This window comes from Monodelphis domestica, chromosome 3 (genome assembly GCF_027887165.1).
Source record: "Monodelphis domestica isolate mMonDom1 chromosome 3, mMonDom1.pri, whole genome shotgun sequence".
In the NCBI taxonomy this organism is placed as follows: Eukaryota; Metazoa; Chordata; class Mammalia; order Didelphimorphia; family Didelphidae; genus Monodelphis; species Monodelphis domestica.
This window is the reverse complement of record NC_077229.1, coordinates 476,341,342-476,361,316: the sequence shown is the minus strand read 5'-3', so window position 1 is coordinate 476,361,316 and position 19,975 is coordinate 476,341,342. Positions and strand designations below refer to the sequence as shown.

At 37.3% G+C, this 19,975-nt stretch overlaps 1 protein-coding gene across 4 annotated transcripts in view; it reads right to left on the bottom strand.

Annotated features, from left to right (window-relative positions):
• Positions 1 to 19,975, bottom strand: part of FAM81B (family with sequence similarity 81 member B) — a 178,126-nt gene that overhangs the window by 147,671 nt on the left and 10,480 nt on the right. For 3 of the 4 annotated variants that reach the window (XR_008917898.1, XM_007487269.3, XM_056824671.1), the window contains exons 3-4: positions 19,547 to 19,611; positions 6,183 to 6,486 (exon numbers count right to left, since the gene is read on the bottom strand). Coding sequence is in view for 3 of the 4 variants with exons in the window: in XM_007487269.3 (XP_007487331.1) it covers positions 6,183 to 6,486; positions 19,547 to 19,590 (348 nt within the window). In the remaining variant the exon portion in view is untranslated. The remainder of the gene's footprint in view (positions 1 to 6,182; positions 6,487 to 19,546; positions 19,612 to 19,975) is intronic. The other variant, XM_007487270.3, reaches the window with a different exon arrangement.

The window sequence follows — 19,975 nt, the reverse complement described above, 5'->3', positions numbered from 1 at the left end:
GGTGGATGACCCTTCTGATCACTTGCTGGAGTCTTTTTGCTAGTATCCTATTTAAGATTTTTGCATCTATATTCATTAGGGAGATTGGTCTATAGTTTTCTTTCTCTGTTTTTGGCCTGCCTGGCTTTGGAATCAGTACCATGTTTGTGTCATAAAAGGAGTTTGGTAGAACTCCCTTTTTGCTTATTATGTCAAATAGTTTGTATAGTATTGGAGTTAGCTGTTCTTTGAATGTTTGATAGAATTCACTGGTGAATCTGTCAGGCCCTGGGGATTTTTTCTTAGGAAGTTCTTTGATGGCCTGTTGGATTTCTTTTTCTGATATGGGATTATTTAAGAAAACTATTTCTTCTTCTGTTAGTCTAGGCAATTTATATTTTTGTAAATATTCATCCATATCACCTAGGTTGGTATATTTATTGCCATATAGTTGGGCAAAGTAGTTTTTAATGATTGCCTTAATTTCCTCTTCATTGGAGGCCAGATCCCCCTTTTCATCCTTGATGCTGTTAATTTGCCTTTCTTCTTTCCTTTTTTTAATTAGATTAACCAGCACTTTGTCTATTTTGTCTGTTTTTTCAAAGTACCAGCTTCTAGTCTTGTTTATTAGCTCAATAGTTCTGTCACTTTTGATTTTATTAATTTCTCCCTTAATTTTTAGGATCTCTAGTTTGGTTTTCTTCTGGGGGTTTTTAATTTGTTCATTCTCAAGTTTTTTGATTTGCATTTCCAATTCCTTGATTTCTGTCCTCCCTAATTTGTTAATATATGCACTCAAGGATATGAATTTTCCTCTAAGTACTGCCTTGGCTGCATCCCAGAAGGTTTGAAAGATGTCTAGCCATTGTCATTTTCTTCAACGAAATTATTAATTGTTTCTATGATTTCTTCTCTAACTATCCAATTTTGGAGTATCATATTATTTAATTTCCAATTAATTTTTGATTTGGCTCTCCATGTACCCTTGCCGATCAATATTTTTATTGCCTTGTGATCTGAAAAGGCTGCATTTATTATTTCTGCTTTTCTGCATTTGAGTGCCATGTTTCTATGACCTAGTGTATGATCTATTTTTGTGAATGTGCCATGTGGTGCTGGAAAGAAGGTGTATTCCTTTTTGTCCCTATTTATTTTTCTCCATATGTCTATTAACTCTAATTTTTCTAAGATTTCATTCATCTCTTTTACCTCTTTCTTGTTTATTTTTTGGTTTGATTTATCTAAATTTGATAGTGGTTGGTTCAAGTCTCCCACTAATATGGTTTTACTGTCTATTTCCTCCTTCAATTCTCCTAGTTTCTCTATTAAAAATTTGGATGCTATACCATTTGGTGCATACATGTTGATTAGTGATATTTCCTCATTGTCTATACTCCCTTTTAGCAGAATATATTTACCTTCCCTATCCCTTTTGATTAGGTCTATTTGTGCTTTGGCTTTGTCAGATATCATGATTGCAACTCCTGCCTACTTTCTATCAGTTGAGGCCCAAAAGGACTTACTCCAACCTCTAATTCTAACCTTGTGAGACTCAACCCACCTCATATGTGTTTCTTGAAGACAACAAATGGTAGGGTTTTGGGTTCTAATGCAATCTGCTATTTGTCTACGTTTTATGGGTGAGTCTTTAGCTATTTCCTTTTGAACCAGTGATTTATTTTAGGTCAGTCCCCCTAGTCCCCTCCCTTGAGATGCTCCCCTTTCTAGCCCCTCCCTTTTTATACTCCCTCCCCCCACCCCCTCCTTAATTTTCCTTTCTTTCTTGCCCTAATGGATAAGATAGAATTCAGGATCCCACTGGATCTAGATGTTCTTCCCTCTCAGATTTGCTTTCACTGAGAGTAAGGTTTAAGTAATTCCACTTCACACTCTCTTCCTCTCCTTCTCACATGAGAGTTCTTCCCCTCCCCTTCCCATGTGTATCTTTATATGGGAAAGATTATTCTATTAAGTCTCCCCCTATTTCTTGAAGTAAATCTTAGTATTATCGATGGTTTTCCCCCTCCCTTTTCCTTTCTTTGCCCCCACTTTCCCCAAATCTTCTTAATGCCCCAATCTTTCCCTATGCATGTTTCTTCTAACTACTCTTATGATGCTACAATTTTTGAGAGTTACACAAAATATTTTCCCCCCATATTAATATATATAATTTGATGTAAATGTAGTCCTTATAGAAGAGAGTTTTACTTAAAGCAAAAGATAAGATTTATCTCCTTTTCCCTTTCTTTCATATTTACCTTTTCATGTTTCTCTTGCTTTCTGTGCTTGGATATCAAATTTTCCACTAAGTTCTGGTCTTTTCTTAGCAAATGCTTGGAAATCTTTTATTTTGTTGAATTCCCATACTTTCCCCTGGAAGTATATAGTCAGTTTTGCTGGGTAGTTGATTCTTGGTTGGAGATCCAGCTCTCTTGCCTTTCTAAATATCGTGTCCCATGCTTTGCGGTTTCTTAGTGTGTTAGCCGCTAAGTCGTGTGTGATCCTTATGGGAGCTTCCTTATATTTGAAGCTCCTCTTCTTGGCTTCTTGTAGGATTTTCTCCTTTTCTTGGAAGCTCTTGAATTTGGCAATTACATTCCTAGGGGTTGTCTTTTGGGGATTTAGTATAGAGGGTGTTCTACGAATCCTTTCTATTTCTATTTTGCCCCCTTGCTCCAGAACATGGGGGCAATTTTCTTTTATAATCTCCTGTAGAATAATATCGAGTTTATTGTTTATCTCTGGTTTTTCTGGGAGACCGATAATTCAGAGATTGTCTCTTCTCCCTCTGTTTTCCAGATCTGTGACCTTCTCAGTGAGATATTTTATGTTTTCTTCTAATTCATTAATATTTTGGGTTTGCTTTATTGATTCTTGCTGTTTTATGATCTCACTTTCTTCGAGTTGCTTAATTCTGGTCGTTAGGGATTGGTTTTGCTTTTCAATTTGTCTGCCCTTCTATTGGATGCTTCGAGCTCTTTTTCCAATTGAGCAGTCTTATCTGTCAGACTGCTGATCTCTTTCTCCCATTTTTCTTTCCAGGTTTCCATCTTTTGGATAAGTTCCAGTTTGAGATCTTCCAGAGCTTGTTGATAGTTTCCATTTTGGGAGGCATGTTCTGATTTTTTTTTTTTGGATTTCCTCCTCATTCTCCTCTTTTCCTTGGGTACTTCCACCATAAAAGTTTTCAATAGTCATCTTTTTCCCTTTCTTCCTGGAGGCTTGATTTTGGGCCATGTGAGTGGTTTTATTCCCCTTTCCTTTTTGGTCTGGGGTCTGGGTGATATGTACGGTTTTTCTGTGAATTTAGGTTGCCTCAGACTAGTTCTTCCCAGCCTCAGAGGTTTCTTAGAGTGCTGGGCCCCTGATCACAGCCACACTGCCCAGGTGTTCAGCTCCGCCCAGATAATCAGCGAGTGGTCTGCCCAGATGTTCAGCACAACCACCCCAAGTACAGCTCCGCGGACCCCCTTGCTCAGAGCTGGGTTCTCCTGTGAATCCGCCCTGAGACGTTTTTTCCTGGCTGTCCCCAGATCCCAAGGACCCTGGAGCCCCCCCCACCCCCCAGACAGAGACGTTCCCCACTCACTCACTGTCCCGGTGAGCGCTCAGGTAGCTTGGCTCAGTTCACTTTTCTGTGCAAGCTTTTCCTCCTTCTTATTATAGTGTGGAAATGTTCAAGCCCCACGTACCTTCGCCTCTGCGGGATACTGGGGATACTGTGGGATACTGTTCCGCCAAAGGTGATTTTTATGCTCCTTTGATGTAGTCTATTTCGTGCTGTGCCAGGGAGAGGAAGCGTGTGGCGTCTAGATTGCAGCCATGATTACCTGGAAGTCCCCCTTTCCTAATTCTTAATCTTAATTCCTTTCTTCAGAGACTACTCCTAATTTATGTTTATACATATTGATGTTGTCTTCCCATTAGATGGTGAGACCCTTGAGAGCCAGGGATTGCTTTTTGCCTTTTTTGTATCCCCATTGTTCAGCACATTGCCTTCCCCATTATAGTTGCTTAATGAATGCCCGCTGATTGATTGGCTGATTATGACTTGCCGCGGCTATTATGCACCCTAGGGGTGCCTAAATTACTTTTGGAAGCCACATTAATTCAGGTCAGCACTGGAAGATTCCTGCTAACATTTTAGCAATTTATTATATATTTATTAACTGGAATAATAATCTGATTATCTCCTCAGCACCAACAAAGTATCCCTCTAAAGTAAAGTCTAATTTTAAAGGAGATGTTTTTTCTTGGGTTCTTTCAGAGCGGATAAGTCCTAGACTTGGAGTCAAAATGGCCTAGATTCAAATTCCACCCCACAAACTTGCTAGCTGTGTGATGCTGGGTAGCCTCTCTAGGCTTCAGTTTTCTCACTTGTAAAATGAGATGGTTGGATTCCATAGCCTTTGTGGACACTTGCAGATATGAAGCTATGGTTTAATGTCTTGCAAAATGTTCTGAAAGAATAGTCCATATGTATATGTATATATATATATATATATATATATATATATATATATATATATATATATATATATATACACACACACACACATACATATATATTTATATATATATATATATAATCTTAAAGGTTTTTCGACCTTAAGGATAAGATAATAAGAGATGGCATCTTGGGTCAGACCCATGATCCATCCAGCCTAGTACACCCTCCCTGCCCCCAGAGTGGACAAAGTGAGTATGTTATAGGAAACTGGTTGTCTTCCCTAGTGAAACTTTCAAAAGAGGCATGCTCCCAAATGGCTTAGTTTTCTTAACCTATTTTCAAGTTTATCATTAGATTCATCTAAAGTACCTTCTAAGTAATAAGGAAAAAAGACTTGTACAAGAATATTCATAGCTACACTCTTTGTGGTAGCAAAAAATTGGAAAATGAGGGGGTATCTGTTGATTGGGGGATGGCTGAACAAATTGTGGTATCTGTTGGTGATGGAATACTATTGTGCTCAAAGGAATAATGAACTGGAGGGATTCCATGTGAACTGGAATGACCTCCAGGGATTGATGCAGAGTGAAAGGAGCATAACCAGGAGAACATTATACACAGAGAAAGATACACTGTGGCATAATCAAATGTAATGGACTTCTCTACTAGCAGCAATGCAATGATCCAGAACAATTTTGAGGGATTTATGAGAAAAAAAACATTATCCACATTCAGAAGAAGATCTGTGGGAGTAGAAACGCAGAAGAAAAACAACTGCTTGATCACATAGGTCGATGGGGACATGATTGGGGATGTGGACTCTAAGATATCACCCTAATGTAAATATTAATAATATGGAAAGGTCTTGATCAATGACACATGTAAAGCCCAGTGGAATTGCTTGTTGGCTACTGGGGGGCGGGGAGGAGGGGAGGAAAAGAACACGAATCATGTTACTATGGAAAACTATTCTAAATTAATTAATTAAATAAAATTTTCAATTAAAAAAATAAAATACCTTCTAAGGATTTTTATATTTTTAGCTTGTGCCAGTGACTTAGTCTAAAAATTCCTACTCAACTGATATAATCAAATAAAAAAATTAATACTTTTCATAGCAATTAACAGGGGCATTGTCACCTGTGCTGACATCTAGGAGTAGACAGAGGGAAGGAGCATAGTTTCTTCCTTGGTCAGTGGACAAGGGTGGAGGGGATCAGTATACTGGACAGGGAGGATTAACATAGAGTGGGTAAGGGGAAGCACAACTTCATTCACATACCACTATTTTGGGGGAAGAAATATACTGCCTCTCTTACCTTGCCACCCCCAACTCTCAGGTTCCTATTGCTATCCTACATTTCACAAGATTCTTCACTGCTATTACTAGTAGGCTGCATCTTAACAGGGTAGACTCCATGAGTACCACCTGGTCTGAGGGCTAAGGCTACAGTCCACATGCTTGGGATCAAGTGTGGATTTATTAGAGTGGCACATGCCAGACTTGTGAATATAATAGGGTTTCTTCTTCTTGGGTTCTTCCTCTTCCCCCATGCTTCAAGAAGCCCTCAAATGGATTTACTGTAGGGAATGGAATTCCATGTTTGGCTCTAACACTTTCCTTCAATGTGATCATTTGAGCACTAATCAGTCACCATTAAATTAAGGTTTTTATGCCATTTAAAAAATATTACTAGTAGTGGACATTCTTTGTTAAATAATGATGTCACCAAATGGAAAAAAAATGAATCACCTCAATGTTTTGGCTGAGCTTTTTGACAATGCTGGTGATCGTCTGGATGTGGTTTTCCAATAGTTGCCGGGCCATTGTTTCTTCCTTTTGGAATCCCTGGCTCCCTTGAAGACAAGCTGAGATGTCCTCTTTGATGCGAAAAGCCTGTTCAAGAAGAACAGCTATGGTTCTTTCCTGGCTAGAGAGTCGGTCTTCTAGTGGACATCTCTGATTCCCTGGATCAAGGGTTCTTTCCAGGGTAGATAGTCGCTCTTCTAGTGGACACCTCTGATTCCCTGGAATGGCAGGAAGAAAAGGCTGATTCCTGGCCAAAGGAGAAAAAAATAAAAAATCATAGGGATAACTTTGAGAGAGAAGAAGCCAAATTGGAATTCTTGTTTTCTGTTCCTTTTCCTCTTCTACCAGGGTTTGTCTCAACTCATAGAATTAACAGGTTTCACTGAAACAAAGAGGATGGGAGGTTTTAAGAACCACTATGTATAGACATCCAGACCTAGAGACAAAAGTTCTTGGGTTCAAATTAGACTTCAGACAATTCCTAGCTATGTGACCCTGAATAAATCATTTAACCCCAATTGCCTAGCCCTTATTGTTCTTCTGCCTTGCAACCAATACTTAGTAGTGATTCTAAGATGGAGGGTAAGGGTTTAAAAAAGGGGGGGGGCAGGATCAGTATGGTCAGAATCTTGGTTTTATGTTTTTTCTAAAATGTAGCTCTGTTTCACTGTCTTTATATTATGTAATACATATTTAATGTTTTCCACTAAAAAAAAAAAACCCAATATGTTACAATGAAGCAGTTTTGTGTTATAAGGTAAAGGGGGAAAATCCATTAGGAAAGAAATCAGTATGATTTTTACTACATTCCCTCCCCCCATTACACAGAACATCCAACCACAATCAATGTAACTAAATATATGATGTATACTTTAGCCAGCTTGTATCAACTTCACAAACCAATTGTCAAATTTTCAGTCTGAGCATTGATACCTTGGAAATGGACAATTGCTAAAAGTTAAGGCTCAATTTATTGATGTTTTGAATTGTTTAGATTTAAAGTGGAGAAAAATATTAATAAAGCAGATTAAACTTAATAGCGTATTATACATTTTCAGAAATCTGGGTATCAAATATTTGCAGGTGCATTTTTGTATATATCTAGTATTTAAAGAATATAAAAGCAAAACTTTAATCCAGAATAAGTTATAGGAATCTGGGACTTTCATTCGTTTATTCACAAATGTGAAGATGGCTATTTGTAAAGTGTTAAGGTAATTTGAAACTAAACTCACAATCTTATGTTGAACAAGAGCAAGAAAAATGGACACCTCCCACTACTGGGTATTTTTGAAATTGCACCTTACATGTGTTTAAATCAATCAACAAGCATTTATTACACTAGACACTATGTGTATAAAGACAGAATGAAATAGTCCCTGCCTTCAGGGAGCTTATATTCTGTGGAGGGAGACAAGTATACATATATACAAAATATACATAAAATCAATATAAGGTAATGAAGATATATGGAAGGGAGGAAGTAGCAATTAGGGAGATTAGAAAATACATTATATAGGCAACAGTGTTTGAGCTAGACTTTGAAGGAACTAAGGTTTCTAAAAGGCTTCAAATCAAGAAAATCTTAAAGGAATGATTGGAAAGATATTCTGATCATAGAGAAAAAAACGTATTTTAACTATTGTCTGTGTGGAAAGGAAACAAGCAAGTTCTGGACTTTCTGCCACTGTGTTGGAACAAGCAACAGTGGGAATATCCATAGAGAAGAAATTGACAAGACTGACAGTTGGTAAGGGAAGGGGCAACTGGGAGTGGAAGTTGGTCTTGTCACTAGAGTACTTCCTTCCAGCGTGGGAGGTGGGAGGAGCTTGGCTTTTGGTTCGGAGTCTCTGGATTGAGGTGCTTCAGCTGAAGAGACAGCTCAATCAGCTCTGAAGGTCAGAACTGTTCTTGTTGCTTGCTGTCTACTGCTAAGATTTTGGAATTGACAAAATTAGCACAGATATAGTGTAGATGGGAGTGGGAGAAACCCCCCACCAGCCTGTGAGGCCTAGCCTCAACTCCAAAGCTGAGAAAGACTCTAACCTTATTTAGGGACCTCCCTCTTCCCTTTTCCCTGATCCCTCTCCAATTCAAACTGGTTATTAAAATTTCCCTTATTTGAATATCGTAGTCAGATAAGAGGACTATCTTTTCTGGAGCATAGAGGGAGCTGAACCTCAGTTCAGTCATTAAATTACAAAGGGTCCTTATCAGACCCATGCTGGGTGACCAAAGTCAGGGGAAAGGTTTGTCCCTCAGGAGGGTCCGTGTTTAGCCTGCTCTGGGGCAACTTCAGCAGAAATCCAGCAAGAAGACATCCCTGCAGGCTATCATAGTGGTTCATTTCTTAGACACTCCATTTTGGTTAAAAAAAAAAAAGCCTCCTTAGCTATCCCCAAGGACCCTATTTTTATCATCATAAGGGAGATATCTGAGAGGTAGGATTTAGAAGCCAAGACACTGTGACTGTATTTTGTACTTACCCCAAAATAAAAATGGAATTAAAAAAAAAAGCCTCTTGGCAGGGGGCATCTCTTTCTCCTTTGCCTCACCAGCAGCCACATTCCCTCTCTTCCTCCATACCCTGCTACAAACCATCCAGTATCCCGTTCTTCAATTCTCCCCATTATTTCCCAATAAATATTACATCTGTCATAATTTATTGGTAAAGAGCTCATTCTTGTTCTCCCTTGCTGTTCTTTTTTGGATGCTAGGAAACACAAAGTCCAAACGAATGTTGGTGATCATGGGATTTATTAGCTAGAAATGACCTTAGGAGGTATCTAGTCCAAACTCTCATTTTATAAATGAGGAAACTTTTTCCAACTCCTTCCTCCTAGGACTAGGTTAACAATTGTGCTTTAAGTCCCATAAATAATAATGACAAACTATTTTCATAATATCATCAATGGGACAAAAAATTAAACTTTTTTTGTTTTGTTTTGTTTTTGAGATTGGTTGTTCATACCTCTCCCAGGCTCAAAGTCCCATGAGACATCTCACTGTTGTTTAACATGAAAGCTTCATTTCCAACCTGGGCCAGTTTTGTTCTGGAAGCCAGGGCTCCCAGGGCCTCACCATATTAGTGCTAGATTCAATGCAAACACCCAACTGGCTATAGCTCTGCACCTCTCAAAACCCCATAACTCAAGGGTACACTAGAAAGAACTTCCCATCCTCTTTTAGCAGGGACTATGGTTATGCACCACCAATCCTGGTCAGTTTTTTTTCCTTTAAAAATATTGGAGGAAATGCACAAAGAGATCAGTAAGGATCTTTGAAAAATCTCTTTTCTTCCTGGTTTTTATATCAAAAGATGCTTAAGGGAAAATAGGATCTTGGTTTCTTTCTTCTGGGTTTGATGTTTGTTTTCCTCTGTTTGTTCTGTCTGTTGTCCTCAGGTACAAGTACTCCTTTGAGCAATTTACCTTAGACAGGTTTAAGAAGCTTGGAAGAGAGCAGTGATGGGTGTGCAGTCTTTATCTATCTTAGTGAGAGCAGTTGCATACAACATTCGTTGTCCTAACTGAATGATAAAGCTTTCCCTTCACTGTGAAGGTCATCAGAAACTGCAGTCATAAGAGAGAATGACTCCCTATAAACATGTTACCACAACTGATCTCTGAGGACAATGGAGAAAGGAATGTTGCTTTAATAAATTATCACCATAACAACAGTAACAAGCCATATTTATATGGCACTTTCATCTTTACAAAGCACTTTCCTCTTAAAGCAAACAGTGCATTTCCAGATGAGGAAATGAAAACTCAGAGAGATTAAGTGATTTACATAAGGTGACATACATAGTCAATTTTGGCCCTGTGTGGAATCCAAGATTCCTGATAATAGGTCCAGGGCTCTTTGAATTAAATATGCTGACAATTTCCCCAAACTATAGAATGTCTCTACTAAATAAACAAAGCTATTTTTACCTTAGGAATCATTTTGATCCTAGTCAGCTACAGGATAGCTATCCAAAAGCTAACCCTTACCTCCCATTTTAGAATCAATACAGTGTATTGGTTCCAAATCAGAAGAGTGGGAGGGCTAGGCAATGGGGTTAAGTGACTTACCCAGGGTCACATAGCGAGGAAATATTAGAGGACAGATTTGAACTCAGGACCTCCAGATTCTAGGTCTGGATTTCAATTTACTGAGCCACCCAGCTGCCCACTGTCCAAGAGATTTCAATGAGCTCAGTCTTTCTTAACCAGTCTTACCTACCACAAAGCCCCAGCCCTTACCTCCAAAAGATCAAATGGTGGAGTCTATCTCTTGTGGCCTTGATATTAGTTTTTCCATTTATAGAATTGGTTGGGGGGCCTTTTCAGAGCAAGGGAATACCATAGGGGATTGGGGGAACTAAATATAGCTTTATAGAGAAGGTAGGACTTGAAGAAGGGATATAATTTACAATTTAAGAGGTAAGAACAGAGGGCATTTCAAGCAAGGAGAACAGATTAAATGAAGAAGTAAATTGTAAATCAGCACTGAGTATTCATGGGGAAGTGGACTGAGGTTATATGTTGTCAAGTTGGAAGAGATATTAAACAAGACAACTGATGCCAGATTGTTTCTTAAAAGTCAGGCAGAGGTGATTAGACTTGAATACAATAAGAAATAGAGAGCTAGATGATTTTTCAACATGGCAGTATAAAATGAGGAACGTAGACTAACTGATTACTATGATAACCTCAAGAATGACTAATTCTATGGAAAAAAGGAATATTTAAGGAAAATTTATCTTTTAGCCATATACTAGGGAGAAGGTGTGGTGGGGTAGGATTAGGAAGATCCGGGAGGAGGCTCTGGATGAAGGTAGAAGCAGTCGAATGAGACAAAGGAAGGAGGGTTTATGATATTTTCCTCAAAACCAGATTGTACTTCTCTATTTCTGTTAGTTTCACTATTATTTAGAAGTTTGTTTCCCACATTTGAAATCCTGGGGATTATTTCTGATTCTTTCCCCTCCATCCCTTGCCCAAGACTTGTCAGTTCTATCTTTAAAATGTCTCACATCTTTTTTTCCCCACCTCTCTATTTCCACTTGAACTCTTCCAAACTTTCCTTTTTTATTTTTAAGCCTTACTTCCTATGTTGGAATAATCAATACTAAATATTAGTTCTAAGACAGAAGACTGTTAAGGGCTAGGCAAAAGTGACTTGTCTAGGGTCACACAGCTGGGAAAGTGTTTGAGGCCAGTTTTGAATGCAGGACCTCCCATCTCTAGGATTGACTCTCTAACCAGTGAGGCACCTAATTAGCTGCCCCAAACTTTCCTATTGTTATAAAGGGCCCCTCATCTCCCTAGTCACTGAGACATGTAACCTTACCATCATCCTTGACTCTTCTCTTGCAATCTCTACACATTTCTAATCAGTAGTGAAGTGTTCATGCTTTTCACTTTCACAGTATCTCTCATTATATCCTCTTCTACTAAAGAAGCTGCCATTCTGGTACAAGCTCTCATTGCTTCATGCCTAAATTATTGCAATAGCATTAGTTTGGATACCTCAAGTCTCATCTCACTCTAATCCAACCTCTACTTCACTGTCAAAGTGATTGCTCCAGGGCATAAGTCTGACCATGTCTTTTTCCCTACTCAATAAATCTCAGGGGATCCAGCTTACCCCCAAAACCAAATAAAAAATGCTCTGTTCAGCCTTTAAATCCATTCATAGCCTACTCCTTCCAGCCTTCTTATTTTTTATTCCCTTCCACATATCCTAATATCCAGCTACACTGACTTACTTTATCTTTCACATAAGACACTGTCTCTCAACAATGTACTTTTTCACTATCTTCCATGCTTGGAATGTTATTCTTTCTTGCCTCTCTGCCTCCTGAATTCCCTGGCTTCCTTTAAGACTCAGTTCAAATTTTACCTTCTGCTTTTGGCCTTTCCCAATTGTTTGCCTGCCCCAATTGTTAGTGTATTCTACTTGAGATTACCTTCCATTTTCAGTATATTTATCTTATATGTACTTAGTAATTCTATTGGAATATGATCTCCTTGTTGGTAGGGATTGTGTTTTTGCCTTTAGACCATGTAAGGTCTGGAGCTATTGTCTCCATGCACAGTAACACTGAAAAAGTCAAATCCTTGGGGCCTGGCTCTCTACCTCCTCAGGACCAGAGCCCTGAGGATTTGGACAATTTTTTTTAATACTACGACTCATGAAGTAGAGTATTTTTCCCAGCAAGGATTATCAATGTGCTTCTTGCCATGATTATTAGTTTATAAAATCAATTACATTTTATAAAAGATTATTGACTAAAGTGATACACTAAAAAGAACGAGTACTGTGGAAAATAGTTTATTATTTATAATTTATTAATATTGTTTGAACCTAACTTTATGTGGTTAGAAATTGTTTAACCTAAAAGCTTACTTGTAGAGGTTAGGCTGAACTTAGAGATGCTCCAGGGAAGCCAGATGGCTAAGCAATGCTTAGATCCTACTCTGCTTGTTCTGGGTTCACTTGGGTATTGTTTTGGATCTACCCAAAGCTTGTGATTTGAGTTTCCCACATTAGATGGACTTACCTTGTTGATATAAATCTCAAATTACCATTCTGGAGATTAACTACTGCCTATGTGAGTCCAGTTAGGCAAATGTCCTTATCCCTTTGTATTTTATACAATGTAAATCTCACTTAGCCTGGATGAGAGGATACCATGACTTCTGGCTCTTCCTCTTTTATCAAATGACTTAATTTATTTCTAAAATTATTTCAGCTTCAGGGATTCTTTCTTACAACTCATAGTACAAAACATTGCCCACAGAAGACAATAACATACTCTTCTTCCTATAGATAACAAAGTACAGGGGAAAATGGACTCAAGTTTAGGGATCTCACAGTTCCTGAAAGTTCTTTGGTTGAAGTTCTGAAGATGCTGAGAATCTTGGTATGGTGTAGATTTTCTACTGCTTCTTTGTCAAGCTCTGATTTCCTCATCAAGTCTAGTCTGTTCTTTGATAGTGCTGAAGAAACTCTTTTTGAGGTGGCTTGGTAGGAGTTGGAGTAAAATATCCAAATCCTCTAGGTTCTTTGAAGATTACCAAGAGGAGGTGCAGCAGTTTTGGTTGATAATAAGTCATTTCTAATCCACTCAAACTCATTCCTTTCTAAGGAAGGTTCTCTTTTCTGGCTCACTGCTCCATTAAATCTCTGATTCTAATTCACCCCCTGGTTTTATACGACTTCTCAATATACATTATAATATCTCTACCAAGTGTTACAATGTACCTCAGTCAATTTGAACAAACTTCCTGTGGAATCTAGGAAGGTAGTCTGGCTTTGTTCACTTAGTGGAGAATTGAGATCTATTCTCACCTGATATATTTATGGGCATGGCATCTTGTTATTTACTTTAGGCAGGGAAAAATGAATTGATTGATTGACTCAATTATACATTACACTTGTATCCTCAATGTCTAGCACAGTACCTGACAAATAGTTCCTTGCTTGTTGACTAACTCACTTGTTATAGTCATTTTGTAGGCAGTTTCCCCAGTTCTGAAAAGGCCACAAATGTCTTCCCCTGAGATCATTATCCAAGTTATCTATACAATCTTAGAGGCAGAACAAAATTGTTTTATTCCCTAGTGTCAGAATGTGATCACTTCTTATTCTTTGAAGTTATGTCCTGACATTTGCAATCTCCTTGCTTTTCTGCTTCCATCTCTTTTATATTATCAACAGGCACCAAATTCTGTATTTAAGCTATCAAGATGAGGAAAAAGTAAAATAATTTACTGTGATGTGTATGGAAATTGCCAATTCTAGAAGAAAAATCTTAGGGACCTTTTCAGAAATAATTTTTTTACTTATTCATCCATAGATTTCAAAACTATTGAAAACAAAAAATTGCAACCCATTTTTTAGGATGGAATTTGCAAAAAACAAGCCCAATGGAGTAGTTCTATTTGATTTTTGAGGCTTACTCCAGTTGTGTTCCAATTTGCTGCTGTAGGTATATATATAACATCACACTTTCTTTTCTGCTCTATTCTTGTGAACAGACAAATCAAATCTACTTCAGGTAACAAACACATTGGTTTTGTAGCAAAATGAGAGGGAGGATTTTGATCAATACAACATTCTGATTATGGCAAGGGAAGAACAGAAGAAAACCTTGTATGTTTTGTTATGTGTACAATGGGTTATGTGGCTAGTTAAGTTGTGGGTCTGTCATTCAACCCAATACCCCTTTATGGGAAACCATCAATATGAATTTTTAGGAGACTTACATTAGTGTCATGGAAACACTGCATTGGAGAAGTATGCCTCAATGATCTTTACATCTCCCACAACACCTAGCACAGGTACATAAATATTTTGCAACCCTTAAAATGGTGCTTAAATGTGAGATAATCCTCATCATCTCAGGTTGGGAAGAAGAGAGATGGGTTTGAGTGGGAAGGCTGGTGGAGCTGTGCTGAAGATTCTATATGTGACCCAGAAGCAAATCAGACAAATGTAAAAGGAAACAGTGCCAAATTTAGACTTTATGTAAACCAAACTTGGCAGGAGGCTGAGTGTGGTGGAGGTAGGGAACAGACAAGGAAGGGAAGTTGTGGTCTAAATTATATTGCACTTCTTAATCTAGCATTAATGGTTTTGATAGGATCCTAGGTTCACTCAGAGGCAAGGCAATGATCCTGCCAGAAAGAGGATTCAGGTCTTTCTTGTCCCAGGACAGTCATTTGAGCTTTTCCAGCTCCTACAGGTGCTATTTAATGAACATGTATATGTTTATTATTATAGGCATGGCCTTGACTCCATTTCATAATCTCCTTTTAGAGGAAAGGTCACTTAGTGATGATGCTAAACTAAGGAGGAGCAAAGAAATATTAACAACAAGGAGAATTCTCTAGGCTTCTATAAGAAAAATGAACCAAGCAAGAAACAGAGACAGACAGACAGACAGACAGACAGACAGACACACACACACACACACACACACACATCCCACCAAACATATTAGCTTCTTTCATTCTCTGCATTTCAAGTCTTCTGATATAGGACTGAATTGAGTCTAGAGAAGAGAATCATAAAATCTCATAATTACATGATTTTTTATGGCTTGCAAAGATTCTCTCATTTGATTCATGCAATAACTCTGCAAAGTAAATCTCTAAGTACTATTTTTCCTATTTTGCATATGAGAAAACCTCAGAGAGGTAAGTGCCTCGTCTTCATTATTATTCATCTTTTTACTATATCAGGATTGCTTCTTCTAATGAAAATGATGCATTCAATCCATGGAGCAAAAACCACTCTATGTCCTATCTGAGTTATCCCCAAATAATGTGATAAACCTATATTTGTACTCCCTTCTGATATATCAAAATATTACTAGACAAAGGACTATGAAATATCATTCTTCATAATGTAGTGGTTGTGTCACTGTGTAACAAAATGGCTGCCATCATGCTAAAAAAATTCCCTGAAAAGAATCCCCTTTAGACCCGCCATGTCTTAATCCACTTATAAGGAGAAATAACAAATTATTTATTATTTTACTCATTTGCCATACTGAAACATTTAAGTGTATAGACTTTAAATATAAACCACTAGTATTCAGCCAGAGGGCCTTGTGAAGATTGGATTTGGCTATTTCTTGATTACAACAACTAAGGTACTTAGCTCTTCCTTGATAGTGAATATAAAATTGTAATCCCCTGTCTATTTTTAGATTTTAATCCCCAAAAGTGTTAACTCAGTATTTAAAGTAGATTTACTCATTTTAACCACAAGAAGGTATGAACACCCATTTTATGTATTGAGTGGGAGGTCTATGACCCACGCATGAAAGAGTGGGCAATCCTGGAGAGGAGCATCTGCTGTGATTGATAGATGTAAACTTTAGGGGAGGTGACACAAGAGAAAAAGGTCTTTAAATAGAGGAAACAGAGGCACACAAGGATCAATGAATTGAGAAATCAATCAGTCACTCAGAGGAAAGTGAAGGACAGTCACTCAGAGTTGTACTGGAAGACAGATCACTTGGCATTGGAGTGAAGAGAGACACTTGAGGAGAGCCTGGAAGACACTCAAACTTGGAGTGAAGACAGTTGGCTGTGGAACTGGACCCCTGGAGGAGCTCCTATAGAAGACCTCAGACTGCTTTCCTTTTAGATGGTCACTGTGGTGAGTGGAAAGGCTGACTTATTTTCCCTGCCCTTTCTGGAGGGGTGAACCTCTGAAAAAGGCCCATCATCTTGAGATGCCTTTCCCCTCGCTGGGGCTTAGAATTTCTACCTGGCTCTGAGGAAGCCAGAGTTCTCGCTTGCTCTCTCTCACCTTCCTTTTTCTCTCTTCCTTAATATCTCCCCTCTATTGTAAAAATAAACAACCATAAATTACATTTTACTTTAGTAATTCATTTTGGGATTTAGAAGTTAAATCCCTGGCAACCACCAATTAAATCTATTCAGTCCAACCATATAATTTAACAGCTTTTACCCCAAATATTCTCCTGCGAGAATGATTGAAACATATGTTCATTAAAATTCAGCCTAGAGGTGGCTGGTAGAAATAATTTCTATATCTTTTAAATTCTCTGAAAACTTAGAATAAGAGGCACCCCTATGATGAATAAGACATTATTTTCTCCTTAGTGCCCTGTCTACAAAGTTTCAAATCAAATGAGGGATATTCAGAGTTAAAACTCCTACGTCTCAAGAGAAAATACATTTTCATAGATCATAAAATGGTAGAACCAAAGGGGACCTTTTAAGTCATGCAGCTCAATTTCAGAGACTTCTAATAATGGATAGAAGACAGCTTGGCTTTTTCCTACCATGGCAACATGTCAACTACTCTCACATGGAAGCTAGAGTAGAGAGACTATTGGGTGAATGTACATTTTAGCCCCTGCTTTCCTTCTCTGTTCTAGGTTCCTTTCCTCAGTGGAAAGCATCAACTTTGGGACAGACAAGACCAGTCTTGAAAGTAACCTGGTGGTTCAAGAGATACCTTAAATCCAGTTGATTAGAGAAAAGTAGACATTGCTTCATTGAGAAGCAGAAAGATGACTGGTAGTTGTTTGGATAGTACAGAGGCAAGGTGAAATGTGGCCATACCTGTTTTCACTAGTCCCACAAACTGCTTTACATTTTGATCAGATTTAATTATTAGCTTCCTGGGAGAGTTATAAATTAAGTGACAGAACCATGTTTTAAATTGTTTTGTAAACGAACACTCTCAGATTGCACTCTGGGCTGATGGAGAAAACAGAGGGGCCGAAATCATGAAATCAGGGAAGTACATGATATGCCTAGGAGATGGTGAATAGACTTATAAACAGAGGGATTATTTAGGGGTATATAGTGGAAGAAAAAGCTAGAAAGGCACCATGTCACAGTGAACCTTTCTTTCTTTTTTTTTTTTGCTTTAGTACTGAGGATTTTCTGGGAAATGGCATGTTTTCTTACACTTTTTTTTGAGTAACACATACAACTAATTGACTGTTTCCTATCATTTTATTCCTTTTTCATTTCTTAGTCTATAGACAATCATTAGATTTTAACCAAATGCACTAAGTTCTTATTAGAATTGATCCTTATGACAAATTTCAAGTAAATGAAACCTTATTTAGTTCATAAAGATATGCAAGGCATATTTATAGCATTAATGGGATATATGATAATGAATAAAATAGTTCCGGCCCATAAAGAAATGTTCTTCTATATAGGCATGATACACTTTTAAATATATATTTTTTATAGATCTGACTTTTTTTTTCTTTAAAGGGTTGTATGCCACCCTAAGGCAGCTAGGTGGTACAGTGGATAAAGTGCTCAGCCAGGAGTCTGGAAAACTCATCTGCCATGAGTTCAAATTTGGCCTCATACATTTACTAGCTTTGAGACTTTGGGCAAATCACTTCACCCTTTTTTCCTTGCTTCCTCATCTGTAAAATAAACTGGAGAAGGAAATATTAAACCATCTCAATCTTTACCCCAAAAGACTTCAAATGAGATTATGAAGAGTTGGATATAACTGAAATGACTGAAAAACAGTTTTGAAAAACTGTTTGAATTCTATCATTAAAGGAATAAGAAGTACAGATAGATCCAGAACCAAACTCTATCAATATATTGCTTATGTGGGAAAAATGAAGGGGAAAATGTGCTTAGATTTAAATTATGAGGTCAGTCTAAAATATTTCAAGTTCAAAAAAGGTGGAAATAACAGTACTAGTATGTGATAAAACAGAATTTATACTAGAAAACTGAAAGAGAAACAGTTAAGAGTAAAGAATATTTCAAAATCGTGAAATAAAAAGTGTATAACAAATATGTAACAATTCTTATTTTACATATAAAATAATTCAGCAGTTAAATTTGTAAAATAAAGCTTAGTAGCAATATTAGAAGATAAAAATTTAGTAATGATAAAAGACTTCAAAACTCTATTACCAAGAAACAACCAATAAAAAAAGAATCAATAAATAAGATCATGGATCTCAACAGCTTATTAATAATTGAAATTAACAATACAAGGAATATACATCCTTTGTAGAATGCACATAGTGTTACATAATATGTGTGTATGTGTTCCTCCCCAGGGCAGTGATCGTATAAAAGAAAATAAATTTCTTTAAGTAGTAACTTAAGGAGATGTATGTAAGTAGTAGAATGCTCTGTTATAACTTTAGAATGCTTTGGCAAAAATTGATGTGGGAAACCCACCTCCCTTCATTTTTCATTTGACACTCCATGCTAATAAATACTTTCAAAGGTGCAAAATTTCAATGGACAAAATTATTTTTAAGAGAGCCCAGCAAAAGGACATCAGTCAGGGCTGTTATGACTTTTTAGCCTATGTCTATGGTTTGGTCACACCTTTAACCATTTTCACTAAAGCCCATTCGTTATTATACCTTTGCAGACATACTCTGGATCTAGTTTTTTTAAAGTCAGTCTAAAGTAGTAAGAAAAAGCAATTTTTTTTATGACATTGACTATCTATACCTTGCCTTCTTTCCACCCTCCTAAGACTCATTTTCATTTCAAATGATAATCTGTCACAATTAAGTTGAAATTAATAGTTTTCTATATCTGATTTTCTAGAATTTTATTCATTTAATTTATAACAGAAAGTTCACTAAGGCTCTCCTTGTGAAATTTACTTCTTCTGAAGAGCTGAAAAAAAATCCAAGATAGTTTAATCTGTATTGTTGGCAGAGGAATAGTCTAGATGACCTCCCAGGTTTCTCATAGATCTTTGAGCCTATAACAGCATTTCAACAACATAGCAAGTAATTATACCTGTTAGAAGCATAGACTTACTTGGGAACATACTGAACTAGCTCTGTGGGCTTCTCAGCTGACATTCTGGCTGGAGAGAATCTTTCCTAAAACAAAGGTCACAAGTTTTGAAGATGTTATTAGCAAGCTTCATAAACATTTGCATTTTAGACAGTGAATACCTTATGCATTATTGCAGAGAAATTAATCTAATCCCCTCCGATAGCTTATTTATCTTGCTAATGATGAAAGTCAAAAGACAATTCTAGCATGGTATTGTCCAGTAGTCTATCATTCATGATGTGAATTCCATTTTATACAACATAGTGGAGTATCTAGATTAAAAAAACAACACATTTTTAATAACCTTTGTCTTTTGTCTAGAATCAATACTATGTATACTGAATGATAAGGGGTAGGCAATTGGGGTTAAGTGACTTACCCAGGATCACACAAATAGGAAATATCTGA